This window comes from Clupea harengus, chromosome 3 (assembly GCF_900700415.2).
Source record: "Clupea harengus chromosome 3, Ch_v2.0.2, whole genome shotgun sequence".
Lineage (NCBI taxonomy): Eukaryota > Metazoa > Chordata > Actinopteri > Clupeiformes > Clupeidae > Clupea > Clupea harengus.
Genome location: NC_045154.1, coordinates 12,280,263 through 12,299,170, shown reverse-complemented (window position 1 = coordinate 12,299,170; position 18,908 = coordinate 12,280,263). Strand labels below are relative to the sequence as shown.

Genomic DNA, 18,908 nt, shown 5'->3' with positions numbered 1-18,908 from the left:
TGGGTAATTTAACTCACAATTTATTATATAAACTCTGTATAATATTTACAATCAGTAGAAAAATATAGCCACATATAAATAGTAATGTCACAGGTAGTGGCAGTGGACATGTTTCATGTTCAGTTCAGGGAATGTCTTTGTCTTGTGCCAGATAGAAAGGCTTTCCTCCCTACAGATGGTGAGGGGAGTAGCAGAATTCATGACCTATTGGCATCAGGTTTTGTTGCTGAGGAGAAAACAAATATGGAGTTAATGTTGTGCTTTTGCATGATTTGTGCATAATCTTAAATCACCTCAGAAATAACATTTATATTACAGTTTTTTCTTTATCTGTACAATTTCTGTACCAATATCTGTACAATACTTGAAGATAATAATTCAACATAAAATTGCATGTTTTGTCTTTAATAATTGGTTTGATATTTGTAATATGTAAGTAAAGTTCTTACCTGATAGAATGTCATATCTTGCTGTAAATCTGAAGTCAGGCAGTTTGTAGTTGTCTGCTGGTTCGGTTGGACAGGGGAGTACTGCATAGAATGATGGGTGTACTGATCTCCGTGATGGTTCCAATGGTCTCTGGGCTGGTTCTGAAGGCAGTGAATGTGTTGGGCTGGGCTGTCCTGAGGGTATCCCTGTGCACGAGGCTGGGTTGGGTTCTGGCATGCCTCCCATCCCTGCTCCATTCCCACACCCGTGTCCACATAGCTGGTCTGTAGTCGTGCAGACAGGTGTGCGATGTAGCGGATGGCGAGGGTCAGTGTCTGGATCTTGGTGAGGGTCTGCCCCGCCGGGGTCACGGAAGGGGGCAGGTAGGTGCGGAGGTGGTTCAGCTCTTTCGTCAGGTCCCTCATCCGCAGCTTCTCTCGCTCGCTGGCGGTGTGACGCTTCCGCCCGAGATATCTCGTCTTGGAACGCCTCTTATCCTGCAGCTGACATGCATTGGTTTCCTCCTGGAGTGGGATCGCTGTCCTCTGCTGCTGGATGCTTGGCAGTGCAGGAACCTGGAGCTGGATGGGTTGGATGTTGGATGTTGGAGTTTGTTCCCGGTGCTGGAAGCCTGCAGTCTGCTCCTGGGTTCCTGAGCGTGCTGGAATCTGGTGCTGGACAGTGTGGCTGTTGACGTACGTCCCTTCTGACATTTCCTGCACAGGCCCGGAGCTCCAGTTTGGGGAGGGGGGATTAGACCAGCTGCCATTCACACGGTGTAGAGGGGAAGTGGAAGAGCAGCTGGAGGCTGGCGAGAGGCCATCACAGGCACTGTAGTAACCAGCATCGGAGACCGCGTCAAAGTCGAGCAGCATCTGACAGTCCTGAAGGAAAAGATCGGAGAGCTGTGTGTCCATGTCTGTGAGGAGATGTGCTCGCATGTGAGAGTGCTGCTGGACTGGGGCAGCTCCCTTCATTTATCCCCGGGTGGGAGGGGCAGTGTGACACCTCCAGCAGTGACCTCATGACTCTGAAGTTCAGCTCTGGAGGTGTCAGTGCAGGCAGGGGGTTGTGGGAGAGGAACCCTCCGCATGGACAGGTGGGAGGTGACAACCAGGAAACAGTTATTACAGCTATGATCAAGAATGAAGAGGGGGAATGGTTACCTAAGCAATTTTGCTGCATCAGTGTATCTTTTTATTGTATTGATGATTTTGATTTTGGACAGAGTTGTAGCAGTATGTGTTCATTGTATTGTTTGATACTGCTTGCATCAAGTGGGTTGATGAGCTGGTGAGTTGGAGAGGGCTAATAAGGGAGTGTGTGTGTGTGTGTGTGGTATGTGTCAGTGTGGGTGCGTTCTGCTTGGTCAGCTGAAGGTTATGACTGGACATAATGCAGAATGCGTAGGAGAGTATATTGCTGAGGATAGCCTCATGGGTCAGTTTTAACACTGCTCCCTCCGACACAATGCACACACACACACACACACACACACACACACACACACATACACACACATACACACACACACACATACACAAGCTTGCATGCGCAGCCTCAGTCACTGCACAATGCCTGTCAGCACAAACACTTATTGCATACATAAAGCTAAAGTTACTGGATAAGGCGGTATCATAAATACATGCAGTACAACAGGAGCCCACTGTGATGTTCGTGTAGCTACTTACAGAACTGCTGTGTGTGTGTGTGAGTGTGTGAGTGTGTGTGTGTGTGTGGGTGTGGGTGTGATGGAAATGGGCTAGTCTTCTCTCATAGCCACACTTCCGCTCCTGTGAGTTTGCCAGCTGTCCTATGTTAAGACTTCACACCTCTCCAAGGGTCCCTGAGGTCGGTTCCTCCTCACGCCAGCATGGACCTGGGACTCACCATGATTTGTGTACCTAACCAAAAAATCTGACATGAATACAAATGTGCAAGTAATTGTTATCTACTTGACAGAGTCAGCATTGTTGGCACTAGCAAAGTATTTAGTTTGATTAAATGTGCTTTTGTTCCTGGGTAACTGTAATCAGTTCTGCAATATGTACTGCAATAAGTGACTTCACTCTGATTTATAAACAAATAATATACTTTCCCAAACTCTGGGACTGTGACCCTTCTCTACTTGCGTTTATGAGTGTTTGTGTGTGTGTATGTGTGTGTGTGTGCATGTTCACATTAGCTGTTTCTCATAGAGGGTGTAAGATGTGACAGCAGAGGTGCCAGGAGGCACATTGAGTTCCACAGGGAGCAGTGGTGATGCTGGAGATCTCAGGGAAACCAGAGCCAGATCCAGTTCCCACAGGCCCAAGTGTCACTTTCTGCTCCTCACCTTCACACTAATGATTAGGCCATTACCATGCAGGAATAATGAGTAATGGACTTTCTCTGTTGATTTGGTGCAACCATGGTTCACCAGTGATTAACATCTAATTTAATCATCGTGTTTTTATATTAGCAGGGGAACTAATATTTTTCCTAATACTCTAATATTATAATCAATATAATATATAACTAGTACTCCAGTTATTATAATGATTAGATGAAAGATACACAGAAAGGAACAAATAGCACAACATCTGAGGAGTGTGGTCTTCCAGTCACCAGCAATCCTCTCTAAAAGTAAACTCTAAAAGTAAGTGTCACCATTGCCAGCACAACAGGATAGTACTGTTTGCAATAGAAACCATGGAAAGACTGATTTATGATTCATTCATTCTGATTCATTAAATCTTTCAGCATGAACTTTTTTTGAGGTTCCTGCAATGTTAGTTCATCAATGGTTCATTGACACACCCATGTGAGCGGCTGTTCTGCTTTGCATAGGCAGAGTGTTTATTTGAGGCAAACATCTAAATGACTAAGCCTCTTCCTTTGTAGCCCCGTTTATTCACCTCCTGCTGCTAGCGGATATCATTAGCACATCAGTGTTCTTTTGGAGGTGCGGAGTAATATCTGACACTGTTTACCTGCTACCCTTCGGTTGGTCAGGAGACGCATAGTCCCTCTCCTCCTCTGGCAAACGAGGGGATTAGGGAGATAATGGTGGATGAGTCCCGCTGGGGACCAGAGAGATAAAAAGGGATGAGGGGTGAGGGAGGTGAGGGGGGTCATGGTGGCGAAGCCCTGGAGGCGTCTGAAGGGATCATCCCCAGACCGAGAGGTGTGAGGTCTCACTGATGCAAGTGAGCAGGGGAGGGGTCGGAGTCTGTGGGAGAGGTGGAGAGGGATGTGGGACTCGCAGACAGCGAGAGTCATCAAGAGGGATGGGATGCTTTAACCTTGACTTTATCCTGTTCATGACAGATACATAACTGCTCTGGAGTAACTTGTCTTTCTTAGTGTAGATATATGCACATATGATGTACATATTTAACAGCATATATTCACTATGGTGTATTTCCAAACATAGCTACACTTTTGTTTAGTCCCCAGCAGAAGCTAAGGGACTATGTCAGGCTGTCACCATCACAGCTAGGCATTGTTGCTCATCTTCCCAGCGTTAGATGAGTTGTGCTGCTTAGTTGAGGTTAAGAATAGTTAGTTACACAGCTGACTGTGCATCGTCACTCTGCCATTTTAAAATGATTACTCAACGATTTGTATCAGGTGTACATATGATGCAATACTCTATGATAACTTTCCCTGTCTCTTAAAATTAGGATTATCATTAGGTGTAGTTACTTTGCTGTTTGTCTTATTCTTAGGTCCTGGATGAGCTGTTGGACTGGGGGTTAATTGAAGGGGGTATTACAGCCAGCTCTCGGGGAGGATATACAGTAGTTCTGCATGCAGGAGAAGCTCCTCGTTGCGTGTGCTCAGTGGGCATTGATTATGAACTGTTAAATAAATACAGAGATTGTGCATGAATAAGTCCCCTAGCAACTCTTGCTGTTTTGTGTTCTATTACCCTCCACAGGTCCTGTTATGCCCCATTAAGGATACTAGTCCTTCTAGATCTTAGTGCTGCTTTCGACACCATAGAGTGAGACTAATAAACTATTTAGGCATCAAAGGTCATGCACTTGCCTGGCTTAGGACTTACCTTTTTGACCGTCGTCAGTTTGTATGTCCATAACGAACCATCAAGTCTGTATTTAGACCTCTACACTTCTCTTTGTACATCACACCTTTAGGCTCTGTAGTAATGAGGCATGGCATCAATTTGTATTACTATGCTGATGATACTCAGCTATAACTGTCCATGAAGCCAGATAAAATAATAATAATTATTAATAATAAGCTTGAGGCTTGCCTTAAAGATGTTAAAGTCTGGATGACAGACAACTTTTTGCTTCTGAACTGAGACAAAACAGAAGTTATGGTCATAGGCCATGTGATGGCTTCTCATTGACATCCAACCCAAGCATTAAGGATCATGGTATAATCATCAATCAGGACCTTTCTCTCAACACTCACCAGACCTAGGTGGCCAAGGACCTCTCACATGTCATGCGTCACAACGTCTCTTTCCTCCTTACTCTGAAATCTCTCTGATGTCTGGCTACTGCAACATCTAATTTTTTATTTGTGTACTAACTCATCTCTCTTCTCTCTCTCCCTATAGTAGAACCATTATCTCCAACGCTAATGGCCGTGACCATTCTTCTCCACCAGTATTATTATTACTATTAGAATACCTAATTCCATTCTGTCATTGTGTCTTCTCTCCTCCCCTGTCACTTCAGACTCTCCACTGCGAGGTGTTGTAGTCTCTTGCTTCCTGCTGCCCATTTCCACCTAACAATCACGTCCAAAGTTCTGCTGCACATTGCCTACAGTGCACCACACATACTTTCAGATTACCAGCCTAACTACCCCTTTCTCTGTTAATATGATCACAATCATCCACTCATTCTATTACAGTTTTTCTCTATTGCTTTGGCTCAATTCTCGAAACAGAAATGACATTCTCAAAGCTCTAAGTGCATTGGGCAAAATAGCCTATATGGTTCAGCACAACTACATAGATCACCTTCAAAAGGTCATATCTCACCCAAACAGTTAATTCAAGCTTCAAAACCAAATAATTTTCTCATATAAATAGTCAGTGCCCCCAAAATGAAAATTTCCTTCTCAATTGCTGTGGCTCATCTCTCGGAAAAAAAAGGACATTCTCAAAGCTTTAAATACATTTGCCAAAATAACCTAGATGGTTTAGCAAAACACTATGGCACACCTGCTAAAGGTCATATCTCCCCCAAAACAGACAAATCATCAGTCAAAACTAATTCCTTTTCTCATACAAATAGTCAGTGCCCCCAAAATGAAAAGTCCCTTTGGCATTGTTTAAACACTGCAGGTCAAAACGTTTAGATGTTTTGTCAGTATGGCAGTGGACCATATAAATATCCCTCATGTGCACATTTCAATCTTGGCTTAGTCCTTTGACACTGAATGGTTACTGTAGTAGATGTTTTCTTTCCAGAATACTATGTGTATCAAACAGAAAAAAGTTTAATTCAAGAGGAGCCAACAAGGTTTCACATCACATACTGTATTGCACTCATACTGCCATGGAAATTGTTACAGTAATTGCCAAACAGAAACAGAAAATGTGTACAGCACAATATACTGTCAAACAATAAGCACATCAAAACTAAAATGATGTATAGCCTACACTACTGTAACAACACATACAGTAGGAAAGTAAAGCAAAGCTGGAGTTTAGTTTTCGTCCTCTCCTGCTCATCCTCGCGCTCATGTCTGTCTGGCCACAGATTTTCATCAACATCACATCTGCTGTTATCCCTTGCTATGCAACGGGGGAAGAATCATTGTGCATGCCACAGTCCATCCCTTACACTGATCTGCTGTGACATCGACACAAGCAGCATCCATTGCCTGGAGAAGGGACCTCTGGTTTAGAGCCCGATGCTCATAGACCCTCCACCATGCAGAAAAAAACTCCTCGATAGAATTGAGGAATGGGGAGTAAGGTGATAAGAGCACCATCAGCATCCTTGGATGGGCAGTGAACCACGCCCTGATGAGCGGGCCAAAGTGGAAGCTAACATTGTCCCACACAATGAAAAATGTAGGCAAGTGAGGCCCTACCAAACCCCCCTCATGTAGAGGGATAAGATCAGAGTGCAGGCGGTCCAAGAACACCAGGTGCTTCTGGGTGTTGTATTATGGGCCAAGACTGGGAATGTGGGTGACTACACCATTCTCTGAAATGGCAGTACACATGGTGATGTTGCCCCCGCGCTGGCCTGGGACCTCCACCCTTGCTCCTCTTCCTCTTCCTCCTCTTCCTCGAGCAGGCAGTTGCCCTTGGTTGTTTCCCTGGCCAGGTGCTTCCATGTTCATAAATTGTACTGAACTTGTTCAAGCTCTAGATATTTGATGGAAGCATTTATACTCCTGGATAGGACCTGTCAGCTAACTAAACTTACTGTGTGATCGGTGATCGGATGTATGAATCTCCCCCTTGATTAGTAAAGTTCTAGTTGCACCTGAAAATTAAGCCGATGATCCAAGAGATCCATATTACAGTATATACCATGATGTTTTCCATGGTATTATGTGCCTGAAGGATTTTGACAGTGGAGTGAACTATTGTGCAGGTGATGATGTACACAAGGAAATTATGCCAACATGTTATGCAGAGACCAACGACTTGACTGAGAAGCAACAGTCAGTTTAGACCAGCAAGATATATTCAATTGGTAATTGGGCTAACTGAAGGCAATTGAACCTAACCATTTCCAAATATGTGCTAAATCATTTGAAATTTGTGCAAACTGTAGGCAATTGTACTTGTCATTTACAAGGATGTGCTAATACAATTGCAATTTGATTAAAGGAATGAGAAATTAAAATCGGTTGTGATCAAGAGCACAGTGGTTTGGAGGTTTGCACATGTTGTTTTGAGAATGTAATTTCTGTTTCGTGAAATGAGCCAAAGCAATGGAGAAAAACTGTAATAAGAACCCTATTATACCCTCAACCCTCAATATGTTGTATGACTATTATTTCTGCATGCTGGCATTATGAACACATTGAATACCCACTAAGTTTTTCTTCAATCACTACTTTGAATGCTGGCTCTCTCCATTTGTATCCCCTCTCAATCTTGCTTCTACCATCTTATATGTATTATATATATGGGTGGCATTTGCAGTTACTGCATACCACTGAGATGGAAATGTTTTTAAATGAAAATAGCCACCATCCCCACCCCTTAGTGAGATAAGCCATATATATGTATGTATATATACACAGTGTATATATATATATATATATATATATATATATATATATATATAATATATATATATATATATATATATATATATATATATATATATATATATATATATATATATATATATATATATATATATATATATATATATATATATATATAATATATATGTATACCGAGTCTTAAGATCTCTTCTGCAAAGAGGACATTATCTTTAAGTGAGAGTACACAATACAACATTCACAAGAAAAGAAGGAAAAAACCACTTCCAGTTATAGTATGGACCAATACCAACAATTTTTCTTCTTTTCTTGTGAATGTTGTATTGTGTTTTTTTTCTCTTCTGTCTATTCTACTCACTTAAAGATAATGTCCTCTTTGCAGAAGAGATCTTAAGACTCGGTATATACTGCACATTTTCTCTGAAGTTTGAAGTCTGTCCTATATGCAATCTGCAATACCCAACTTTACAAATGCCATCACACAAAACTGTGCAATGTTGGCAAATATGACAAAGTTTGCATTTACCATGTAACGAGGAGTCAAGTGTCATGACCAGTTAAAGTTAAATGAGTCAACCACAACTTCTTAATTAAATACCGTTTATTATAAATATTATAAATATATAACATATATTAAAAATGTATAATTTAAGGTAGAATAAAGAATTATTATAATAAATACATATTAAAACACATACATAAATTACTGTACACATATTCAGACTGAGCTAAAGCTAACAGAGAGCTCTTCTGATGGTTTGTCCTTCGGCCTAAATCCAATATTCGGGAGTGATACTGTGGAATGTAACATCTTTGCCATATTCCTGAAAGGAGAAAAACATGTTCAAATTAGTATAAGACAAACAATGAGTTTAAATGTGATGTATTATAATTAGCCCACATAGACATCTACCACATGACAGTGTTTTTTACAGTAGGAATAAATGGGGATTAATTTTTGCAATATCAGATGTATTAGCTCACCTGGTATGATTGCCTTGCTTCAGTTGTATGCAGTGGTGACTGCAACAGGGAGTCAATGCTGGAGTTAAACAGGTCTTCATATGTGGAGTCGTATGTGGCGTTCTGTGGCTCGTGGATTGTAGGCAACTCCATGTTTCTCTGCCAGAGCTCCTGCTTTGCCTCTGTCCTCCCGCAGGGGTGTGTGAGGGTACCCCAGCACTGCCCCGTGCAACACAACAGGGGTACAGAGAGAGAGACCTGTTCCCCTCTGGACCTCGGCACCTCTTCTCTGGGCCCCAGGTGCGTGGACAGGTGTGCGATGTAGCGGATGGCGAGGGTCAGTGTCTGGATCTTGGTGAGGGTCTGCCCCACCGGGGCAACGGAGGGTGGCAGGTAGGTGCGGAGGTGGTTCAGCTCTTTCGTCAGGTCCCTCATGCGCAGCTTCTCTTTCTCACTGGCACTCTGGCGCTGCCGGCTCGGGTTCTTGACCCGCAGCCTCCTCCTGCTAGAGCCGCCGCCACCACCGCTGGGACACCCACTGTCCTCACAGGAGGAGGAGGAAGGGGGAGATGGCGAGGACCTCTTCCTCAGCCCAGCGTGCACTGAGTGGGTAGCCGAGGACGAGGCAGATCCAGGAGGCGAAAAGTCCATGATGGAGTAGGAGGACGAGGAGGATGGAGAGACGGTCTCTGGAGAGGACATGTTGGAGAACTCAGGGTCAGAGGTTGTGTAGCTCCAGGGGTCTCCTGGTGGGTTGCTCCAAGTGTCTGACCCGGGGAAGCTCCAGCTCCCTCCACTGTTACCGAGGGCACTGAAGACCGGACAGGACACATCCACTCTGGTTTGGCTGAGCACTGCAGATGAGATGTCCATGATGCTGGGCTGGGCCTGGTGTCTGCTGCTCATGTGTGGCTCTGAGTTTCGTCTGAAGCCTAAGAGCTGGTCTGGCTGTTGTTTGTGGAGCTGACCTGACTGCAGTGTCTGTGATCTGGAGCTCAGAGCTCAGAGATGCTTTTATACTGCAGGGCTGGACCTCAGAGGTGTGAAGTGACACCTCCGCAGACCCTCCCCTTCCCCACAAAACTTGTCTGAGTTCTCCTTGCCCTTGCTTCCCAGTATTACACGCACAAACATATGTAAACACACTCAAATGTGAGCTTCTGCACAGACACAGACACACACACACACACACACACACACACACACAAACACACACACACACACGTGCGCGCGCGCACATACACACTCAATGCATACAAATGCAAATAAAAATGTACCAATACCACAACCACTAGTATGCACTCTGTACATATAGACACAGACTTCACATTCATGCACACATACATACACAGATACACACACAGATATATAAGTCCCAGGTCTGAGGAAGACGTGTGAGTTTTTACTCAAACAAGGATGTTTTTTTCCACTCCTGGTTCACAATGGACTTTAATGGACTTTACAGTAATCACAAATGTGTGTGTGTGTGCATGTGTTTGTGTCTGTGTGTTTGTGAGAGAGAGAGAGGGATACAAAGAGAGAGAGAGAGTGTTTGTGTGTGTGTGTGTGTGTGTGTGTGTGTGTGTGTGTGTGTTTGTGTGTGTCTCTGTGGGTGTGCACGCAGTTATGTAGTTCAGGCTCCTTTCTCACAGGCGGTGTGTGATCTGTCACCTCTAATGCCCCCAGATTAAGGAACCAGCCCCGGCCTTGGTGACTGTGACCCCGGCCTAAGTGAACCAGTAAAGGAATGTCACACCCAATGTGTAAGTGGATAATGAAACTGATCAAATACCTTTTCAGACCCATCTTCATGTGGCGTCTCCCTGTGAACTGCTCATTAAGCTCAATGACTCATAATGACCTTTCCCCAGAGGATCAACCGAAGGATCAACTGTGTTTTTTCTGCAGTGACATTTCTGACTCTAGATTGGTGTTTTTTTTTTCTAAATGCAATTATAGCACTGCTCCTTTTGAAAAGTCCTCAGTAAATGTTGACTGCAGGGTTAACCACTGTGCTCCTTTGCTATCTATGTAATGTATATTTCAAATATACACGGAAGCTGGTTTGATATTTATAACCTCTGTGTTATACATCATATGTGTCACACTTACATACATAGAGCTCTGTTAAATTATTTATATTTATTATCTATAAATTATATATATCTGTTTTCTCCTCAGAAGAAAAAGCTCTTTTCTACTGAATGCACTGGAGTGCTGGTTGTAGTTTTGTAAACAGCAGCTGCATGGCCCTCACCCTGACCCTGCCACACCCTGAGTTCACCCTGGTGAGGAGGCGATGTGTCGGGCCGAGGTGGCCACTGGCACTCTGGGAGGTTTCAAGGGTGTGAGAAAAGGGACCCATGCCAGCACACCACCCACATCCCAAACCTTAGCGGCCAGACAGGCTTTCTCAAAAGCCCCACTCTCAATATCTAAATGGACTTTCACAACCAGGTGCTTACAAAAGCCCACAAACCACCACCAACAACAACAACAACAACAACAACAACAACAAAATATCTCTGCAATGATGCTGATACAGGTATGGTCGTGACAGGTATATTCAGGCCGCCCTACAGTGAGGTTAAGTGACGATCCATGTTTATTTGTTCCCTTGGGAACAGAGAGTCAAAGCCTCTCCGGAACGTGTTGTCTCTGTCGCCTGTCGTGTGACAGTAAACAAACAGGTGTTTGTGGTGGAGAAAGCCCCTGGCTCCAACTCAGTGACATAAAACATGACATTCAGCTGTGAGAACAGCACTGTACACTCACAAAAATGAAATGAGGGATCACATAATCCAAGTCTGTTGTTGACTTGTTTATTTGAGATTTGTGAGTATGAGTTTATGAGATTTGTGAAACTTTTATGAATAGTAAATGAAATACCAGTAAATCCTAATACCATATGAATTACACATTACTGACTGAAGTTGTGTACATGCTCTTTTATGTTTGGCTAGTTTGTTCACATCATTTTCTGTTGGTCTTTGGCAGGTGTTACCGTGTTCCCTTCTCCATTCCCGCTTGTGACACTCTCTCTTTCTTTCTCTCTTCTGTCCTGTCTCTCACCCTCCTCACACAACCTTTCCAAGGCACCCCCGTCTCACCAGTGAGGGGACAACTGGGAATCCATGAATACCCTCTATGTATAAAACAAAACAAAAAAACGAAAGAAACAAAACCCATCTCAGGTCCCATCTCAACCAAATGTAAGAGAACCAACCTCCAGCACACTGATGTTACATCTTTCACCTCTGTACCCAAGCCTCAGCCTGCCCTGATGGACAGTACGCCACCAGCCCTAGATTTATTGCCAGTGTAAATAGCGCATCAGTGTCGTGGGGTTTCAAGCACGAGGGCCATTTATTTCATTTTATGTCTGTATTTATTTCTTTATTTTACAGTCACAAACAAAACCAACAGAACAAGGGAACAAACAGGGACATTTTTCCATTCCATTGACACTTAGACATTTTCTGTAAATTAAAATATACACACATATACTGTAGATATCCATTAAAAAAAAAAACAATTTATTTCTTCTCACAACAATGCAGACACAAGCTAATTGAAGGGATGAAAAGTTAGGCCTGATTTCATAAGCTGTCCCGCTTGATGATACAGTTCTCTTATATGCCGCATGCTTCTGAAAATGCCTGCCACTCCACTGCCTCTGCAGTTTGGAAAGGCTTTCTTAAACAAACGTAGATGATGTGACATTTTCATGTGTTAATCTAAGGAGATGTCTTGTGTGAGCCTGACATCTGTAAAGGTACATGTGGTGACAATGTTGTGACTCTAGTGTGTGTAATGTTGAGTGCAAAGCTGTCTTAGAGCGAAGGATTCACTTCTCTACAGTTCTAGTTTAGCCAACTTTGGTTGGGCCCAAAATGTGTAAGCGTCAGTCATAGGAGCCCAACCAACTCACAGGCTTCCAAATAATAATGGACAAATAACTTATTTTCTCAAATGTATTTTTCTGTCTTAATGCAAATCAATCTGAACACTTCTTTGTATGCCCTTGTAAGACATTTAGATAATAAAAGCTTGTTTTGGCGATTTAGGGTGCTTTGCCAGAGAATAGATGAAAATGCTGCTTCTGAAATGATGCTGTTCATGTGAACCAAGCCTTTGGAATGGAATGATTTTATGTCAACTACGCCATACAACAATGCTGGAATATATACTTGAGTTATTTCCTGAAGACTGTCCCAAAGGCTGCTGACATAGGAAGAGCTTATGAACATCAGGTCTAAACAAAAGAGGTTGTGTTCTTCATTTTTTTCTAAGACAACAATCAGACCCATGTATTTACAGAGTGACACACAGCACAGATCATTCAGACAGACTGCTTTGGGAACTGGACAACACTGAAGAAGAAGAAAAAAGAAGACACATTAACATATCACCTGATAAGGAACACACATGCAACTCAGTCCACAGCCACGCGCAGCGATGTGTGCCGAGGATGCACTCCAATACCACCACGGCCTGTCACAACCAAGATACTTCAGTGGCATTGCGACCACAGTCAAAAATGAAACAAACACTGCGCCCTCTCGTCTTAGTGTCACCCAAGATCACCATGTGAAACGTACATATGAAACATAAAATGGGGATAGGAGAGGAGGTTACTGAAGGATGTAAAGACGTATGTCCGCCCGAGGACTAACAGGTCTGAGTACTGAACTTAAAGTTACTTTGCATGTGATATATGTATCCTCTTCAGTGATGAATGGATTCACACTCTCATCCGTGTGTGGCCATACAGACATACCAGCACAGTGTCTTAGGTTTCAAGGACTAGTAGCATGGAGAGAAACAGTTGTGCCATACTATGCATAAGCATTTCATTAAGACACAGAGAGGGTAACACACAATGAACATTTCCTAGTAGTAGATGATGGAGGAAAACACACTTTAGGAATTCAAAGCTAGCAAGGATGAGTTTGTATGATGAAGTGATGAGGACAAAGATGGAGTCTGGGTGATTTGGTGGGCGCATGACTGGAAAAAAACAGACAAACACTTGGAGTCTGAGTTCGTCACTCTCTGATTTACCAAAATGGCACTAGTGTAATTATGATGTACATAACGGATGGGTTATTCTGATTATGGTAAGCCGAGACACTTCATCGCGAACATTTCACCTCTGATCATCTCATGTTGTACAACGTATAAACAACTAAGAAATATAACGTTAGATCTTTCTCATCCTGTAGCTTCAGGTACATGGCTATGACGGGGCTGGGGGGTGAAAGGGGCGGGGGGGGGGGTGGGGATTATTAGTTGGTCCCAGAAGGTAAGAAAAATGGGGTAAGACAGAGGTGATTTAGCAGTGAGAGTTGTTTATAAGAGCGGTGAACGGAGCTCTGGTGAAGCCTGACTGGTGTTAGTACAAAGGATCAAGATCAGGATTTAGGGTTCTCCCTGGACTGGTGATTGTAAAGCTTGGTGGATTCTTGCTAAAAACCTTAGCAGCATGGTCGTGTACGTCTCCAATGGTGGAGGCCTCCCCCGGAGCGGCGTCCCTCACAGCAGGATCTTCTCCCGCGTCTCGGGGAGTTTGAGGGCCACCACGCCACCACACACCAGTGCGGCGAAGGAGAGCAGGATGGGGACGATTTTGGTGACGCCCACGAACGAGGCAAAGATGGAGCTCCCCAGAATGGCCGCCAGCTTGCAGAGAGCGTTGAGGACGCCGAATGCTGTGGCTCTGAAATGAGAAGGACATAGACGGAGGAACCAGTCAGAACCAGTTTTAATTCGGCAAACAACTCTACAGTCACGAAGGCCACCACATTATCATTCATCTCAGAGGCTTGAATACACAGTAATTCTCCAAGTAATTCTACATCTGAAGAAGGAATATATCTTGGAAACTGATTTCTAATGATTTGCATAGAAATCTCAGTATGGCTCTAATTTTCATGAGCATAGCAGTTCACTTTGTAAGCAGCATTTAATTAGTTGTTAAACTAGAATGCCCATATGGTGTTTACACCAAGCTGAGGGTCCTGTTTCACGCTCATTTGGCTGGTTGTACCTCCAGGTTCTGGCAACCCTAAGCAACAATGAACTCTCACTGATCTCATCTCTTGAGTGCCTGACGAACTACTTGATATGAAATCTCCAAATCTCACTAACCATGCACACACTTGTGGGGCACGGAAACAGACACATGGAAACACAAACGTGATGGACAAACTACGATTACATTCAGCCCAACATGATCAACAGCTCTCAGTCTCCCCAACCTACAGATGCAGAGGATGGAGATGACTCCAAAAAGCCTCTGAAAAAGGGAAACACACATACTCTCACTTGCTAGTTTATTATGGACACATTATAACAATCATGATGGGGGATTTACTGTAGGACTGTTGTATTAGACCACCCCTAGTTTTCACTAGGTGTACCTAATAATCTGGCAACTGAGTGTACACACACACATACAACCACCAGCCTCTGCCCCTGGCGCATCACTGTCTGTGCAAGTCCCAATACACTCTGTCGATTACCATAATTCACACACACACACACACACACACACACACACACACACACACACACACACACACACACACACACACACACACACACACACACACACACACACACACACACACCCACACTGCTGGAGTGGTGTACCGTTTGGAGGTAGGGTAGAGCTCCACGGTGACGACCTCGATGCCGTTCCAGGCGGCCACACTGACCCCACAGAAGAGGCATTGCCAAGCGATGATGGCCGCCTGACTGAAACTCAGAAACAGGAAAAAGGTGCATCCCGCAGAGACTAACATTGAGCCACCTGTGGGGTGACAGAGAGAGGGAGAGAGACAGTTAGAGAGGGAAGGAAGCAAAGATGTGGGGAGGGAGGGGAATTAGGAGACTAAGAGAGAGAGAGGGGGGGGGGGGCATTTTAATTCAACAGTTCTAAGAATTCAGAAGTAAGAAATTAACAATAATGGTAGAATGAACAATAACAATCATGGGGTAGAGATACTGTCACATTCAGCTCAACCCACCAATCAGCTTGATCCTCCCAATCTTATCCATGAACAGGGCTGATATGATGTTGCCTGGCAACACTGCCAGACTCCCTAGGAAGCTGACCAGGTAGATGAGCACATCATTCTCCTCCTCAAAGTTCAGGTGACAGCCCTTCTTGTTGTGCTCAAAGGTTGAGTTTTCCATCCTGCAGTCAACAAACTTCTCCTCCCACAAGTCTAGAAAACACGGCAATATATTTTAACATCATGTTGTGGTAGGATGTGCTATTATGTTCTCTTTATTTGTATCATGTATCATGTAGTAACTCAGTTTGTGCCCCTGATCTCTTAAGCACTTACAGTAACATCTCCTCAGTAATACTCCTCATGAATTTCCTCACATTCTTTAACACTCTGGAGTCTGAGGCCTCTCAGGCAGGTAGTTTGAGGTAGTTTGCCATTTTTATATTACCCCCATTTAAAAACATTGATCCTAAAGTGCTACATGTGCTATTATTCAGCACAAACTCAGCAGCAACAACAACCTGAGAGCAGTAAGATTGTCATTTTCATAATTCAGATCAAACAGTGCAATTCAATTCAATTAAATTGTATGTAATGTATACCGCTCCAAAACAATAACATTGCACAGGGACAGTATATCCTCAGAGACCTCTGTCTACCTGAATTAACCGGTAGCTGATTTCTACTCAGTGAATCCTGATGGTGGCAGTATTGTACCTGATATGTCCAGGTATAAACAAAATAAGCTCAACTACTCAGACATGATGTGTGCAACCTCTGTAGTCTCTGTCTGTCATCGACTGTGGGTGCCAAGTGCGGTGTAGTCGATTATCTTGTGGTTGGCTGCATTACGAGCCATGCACACAACCAAACATCAAACACCACAGAGCTTCACATTTGAATCATTTGTTAATGTCAATGTTAATGTCAATGTTACTGTGTGCAATCTCTGTAGTCTTTATCTGTCATCGACTGTGGGTGCCAAGTGCGGTGTAGTCGATTATCTTGCGGTTGCACACAGCCAAACATCAGACACCACAGAACTTTTACAGTGAGGTAAGATATCTCTTTTTATGTCTTTGAAGGAGTTGTGGTTAAGCGTTCAGTCATTGACCTTTAAATGTCTTGACTTTGATTTCTCTAAGGGCTTTTTTTTATTTTATGTACCATTAGTGTCTTGCAAAAGGCATTTAGCTGTGTTGAGTTTGGCTTGTTGTCTCTGTTGATTCTATCAGTGCTGTGGAAAGAAAATGTGTCTCTCACATAATATGAATGAACCCTTGCCATTTCAGTTAATTTGCTCCTTGATTGGCTATATTCCTCCACATCCAGCATATAATGGTTAAAGAAAACCCTGTTAGTCCGTATTCATCTCAATCACTGACTCAGAGCCACACCTGTGTTATAGAACAATGTGTTTCTGATGGTGCAGTTCTCAAATAAGGTGTCTGAGGAGCGGATGTCTTCAAAAGTGCAGTCTTCAAACAGCGAATCCTCAAACTTCACTGACTTCAGCTCTATGTTGATGAACCTGAGAGGGAAACAGTAGAAGCAGGTGAGAAACAACATGAAACAACACTGTCACACTACCGCTAATGTGTTTCTAAGTGCTTCTCTCTCACACATATCCATGTCTAACGTACTTGTCTCGTATGTACTCTCCGTCCCTGTGGACCTGGTTCTCCAGTGAGAAGTTGAAGTGGAAGTTCTCCACCTTCTTCCCGACGAAGACCTTCTGTTTGGACTCATACTCCTCATTTTGTAGGTGCTTGATCATGTCGGGGAACCACACTGATAGCCCATAGTAACTGAAAGATAGAAAATACGCAACGCTGGTCAACATCCTGACAACACACTGTGTGTGGACCTACCCCTGGAATATACAGATAATGCACTCAAACAGACACTACACAGTTTGACCAATGGGGAAAGACGTCACTGTCCATATCTGTGTTAAAGCATGACTTTGGATTCTACCCTCTGTTAAGTTATCCAAAAACAACACAGTGAGATGGTTAACACACAGCAGTCACCTGGAAATCATTATGTTTGAACACAGGCATACCAGTGCATCAGGGGGTAGAGTGGGAAACTGGAAATCAGAACAGCACAGCGAACATACCAGAGGGTTCCAAGTTTGTTCCCAGTTTGCCCTGGCCACAGATCAGAGTGCCCTATGCCAAAGACATTGATCCCCAACTGCCTTTACAAACAGACTTGGCAGGCTGTTTATAAACCTACTCCACTATCAACAATAAATGCCCCTTTTTACTGTATTAGAGCAGACCACTTCTAGATTGGTTTCACCACTTGGTAAAGGTGCTTTGTGTTTGGATGTTTATGAAGGAGTAGCTCATGAATGTTGGTACTCAAACTACATGTTTTAACATTATAGTTTGAAGTGTGTATGTACTACATGTCTTCAGATATACTGTACAAGATATTGCGCGCATATCACTTCCACAAGCATGTGAGATGGTTTCTCTGTATAGTGGTAGAGGGTTATTCACCTGAAGGCCATGGTGAACCAGATGATGGCCATCATCAGAGTACTGAGTCTCAGCTCACTACTCACTAGTGATGCCACGTTCTTCAACACCTGCAGGGAGGAGTGAGGGGTTATTCCAAGGAAGTGATTTGATTCATATGACTGGACAGGACACATGTTCTTTCTTCATGCTTCGTTAGTGTCACTTGAGGATTTCTGCAGGCCTTACCAGCTTCGTCAGTGTTAAAGTGCGGACGCCCCATCTCTGGAAGGCTGTTCCTGTTGCACTCTGGATCTCGATGAACTCATCCTCCTGGGTCTTCGGGGTCTTAATCTGCGACACCTGTGTGGAGTCAAAATAGTTCAGGAGTGTTCAGGTGAGTTGCTGACAATTAGTAGAGGCAGTTTTTGGTGGTGGTGCAGTTGCTATTTTTCCTGTTTTTTTATGGCACTCACAGTGAACACTCTCTCAGGTTCCCCTTTGGCCCTCCAGTTGGTGTCGTGGACCTGCTTCAGGATCATCCATGCCTCGTCATGTTTGCCACTCTGCACAATCAGAATGACAGACAGGATAGCAGATCAAAATCACTGCCTCTTCTGCACGTTGTTATTGTTTGGATCTCTTGACCAAACAAGCAACTATTCTCTCTCTCTCTTTCTTTCTTTCTTTCTGCCTCTCTATCAACCAATCAACCAATTAATCAATGTATCTCTGTGTCAGTCCATAAGATAAGATAAGATAAGATAAGATAAGATAAACCTTTATTAATAAATAAAATCCATAAAAGAAATAA

The 18,908-nt window shown here is 43.5% G+C and overlaps 1 protein-coding gene across 4 annotated transcripts in view; it reads right to left on the bottom strand.

Moving 5' to 3' along the window:
* Positions 1-11,976: 11,976 nt before the first annotated feature.
* The window catches only part of sv2bb (synaptic vesicle glycoprotein 2Bb), a 54,178-nt gene continuing 47,246 nt past the window's right edge, over positions 11,977-18,908 (bottom strand). For all 4 annotated transcript variants that reach the window (XM_031564593.1, XM_031564592.1, XM_031564591.2 and 1 more), the window contains 8 exons: positions 18,571-18,660; positions 18,344-18,457; positions 18,137-18,225; positions 17,270-17,434; positions 17,024-17,157; positions 15,639-15,839; positions 15,262-15,421; positions 11,977-14,326 (listed from right to left, as the gene is read on the bottom strand). In XM_031564593.1, coding sequence (XP_031420453.1) covers positions 14,143-14,326; positions 15,262-15,421; positions 15,639-15,839; positions 17,024-17,157; positions 17,270-17,434; positions 18,137-18,225; positions 18,344-18,457; positions 18,571-18,660 — 1,137 coding nt within the window. In that variant the 3' untranslated portion in view covers positions 11,977-14,142. The remainder of the gene's footprint in view (positions 14,327-15,261; positions 15,422-15,638; positions 15,840-17,023; positions 17,158-17,269; positions 17,435-18,136; positions 18,226-18,343; positions 18,458-18,570; positions 18,661-18,908) is intronic.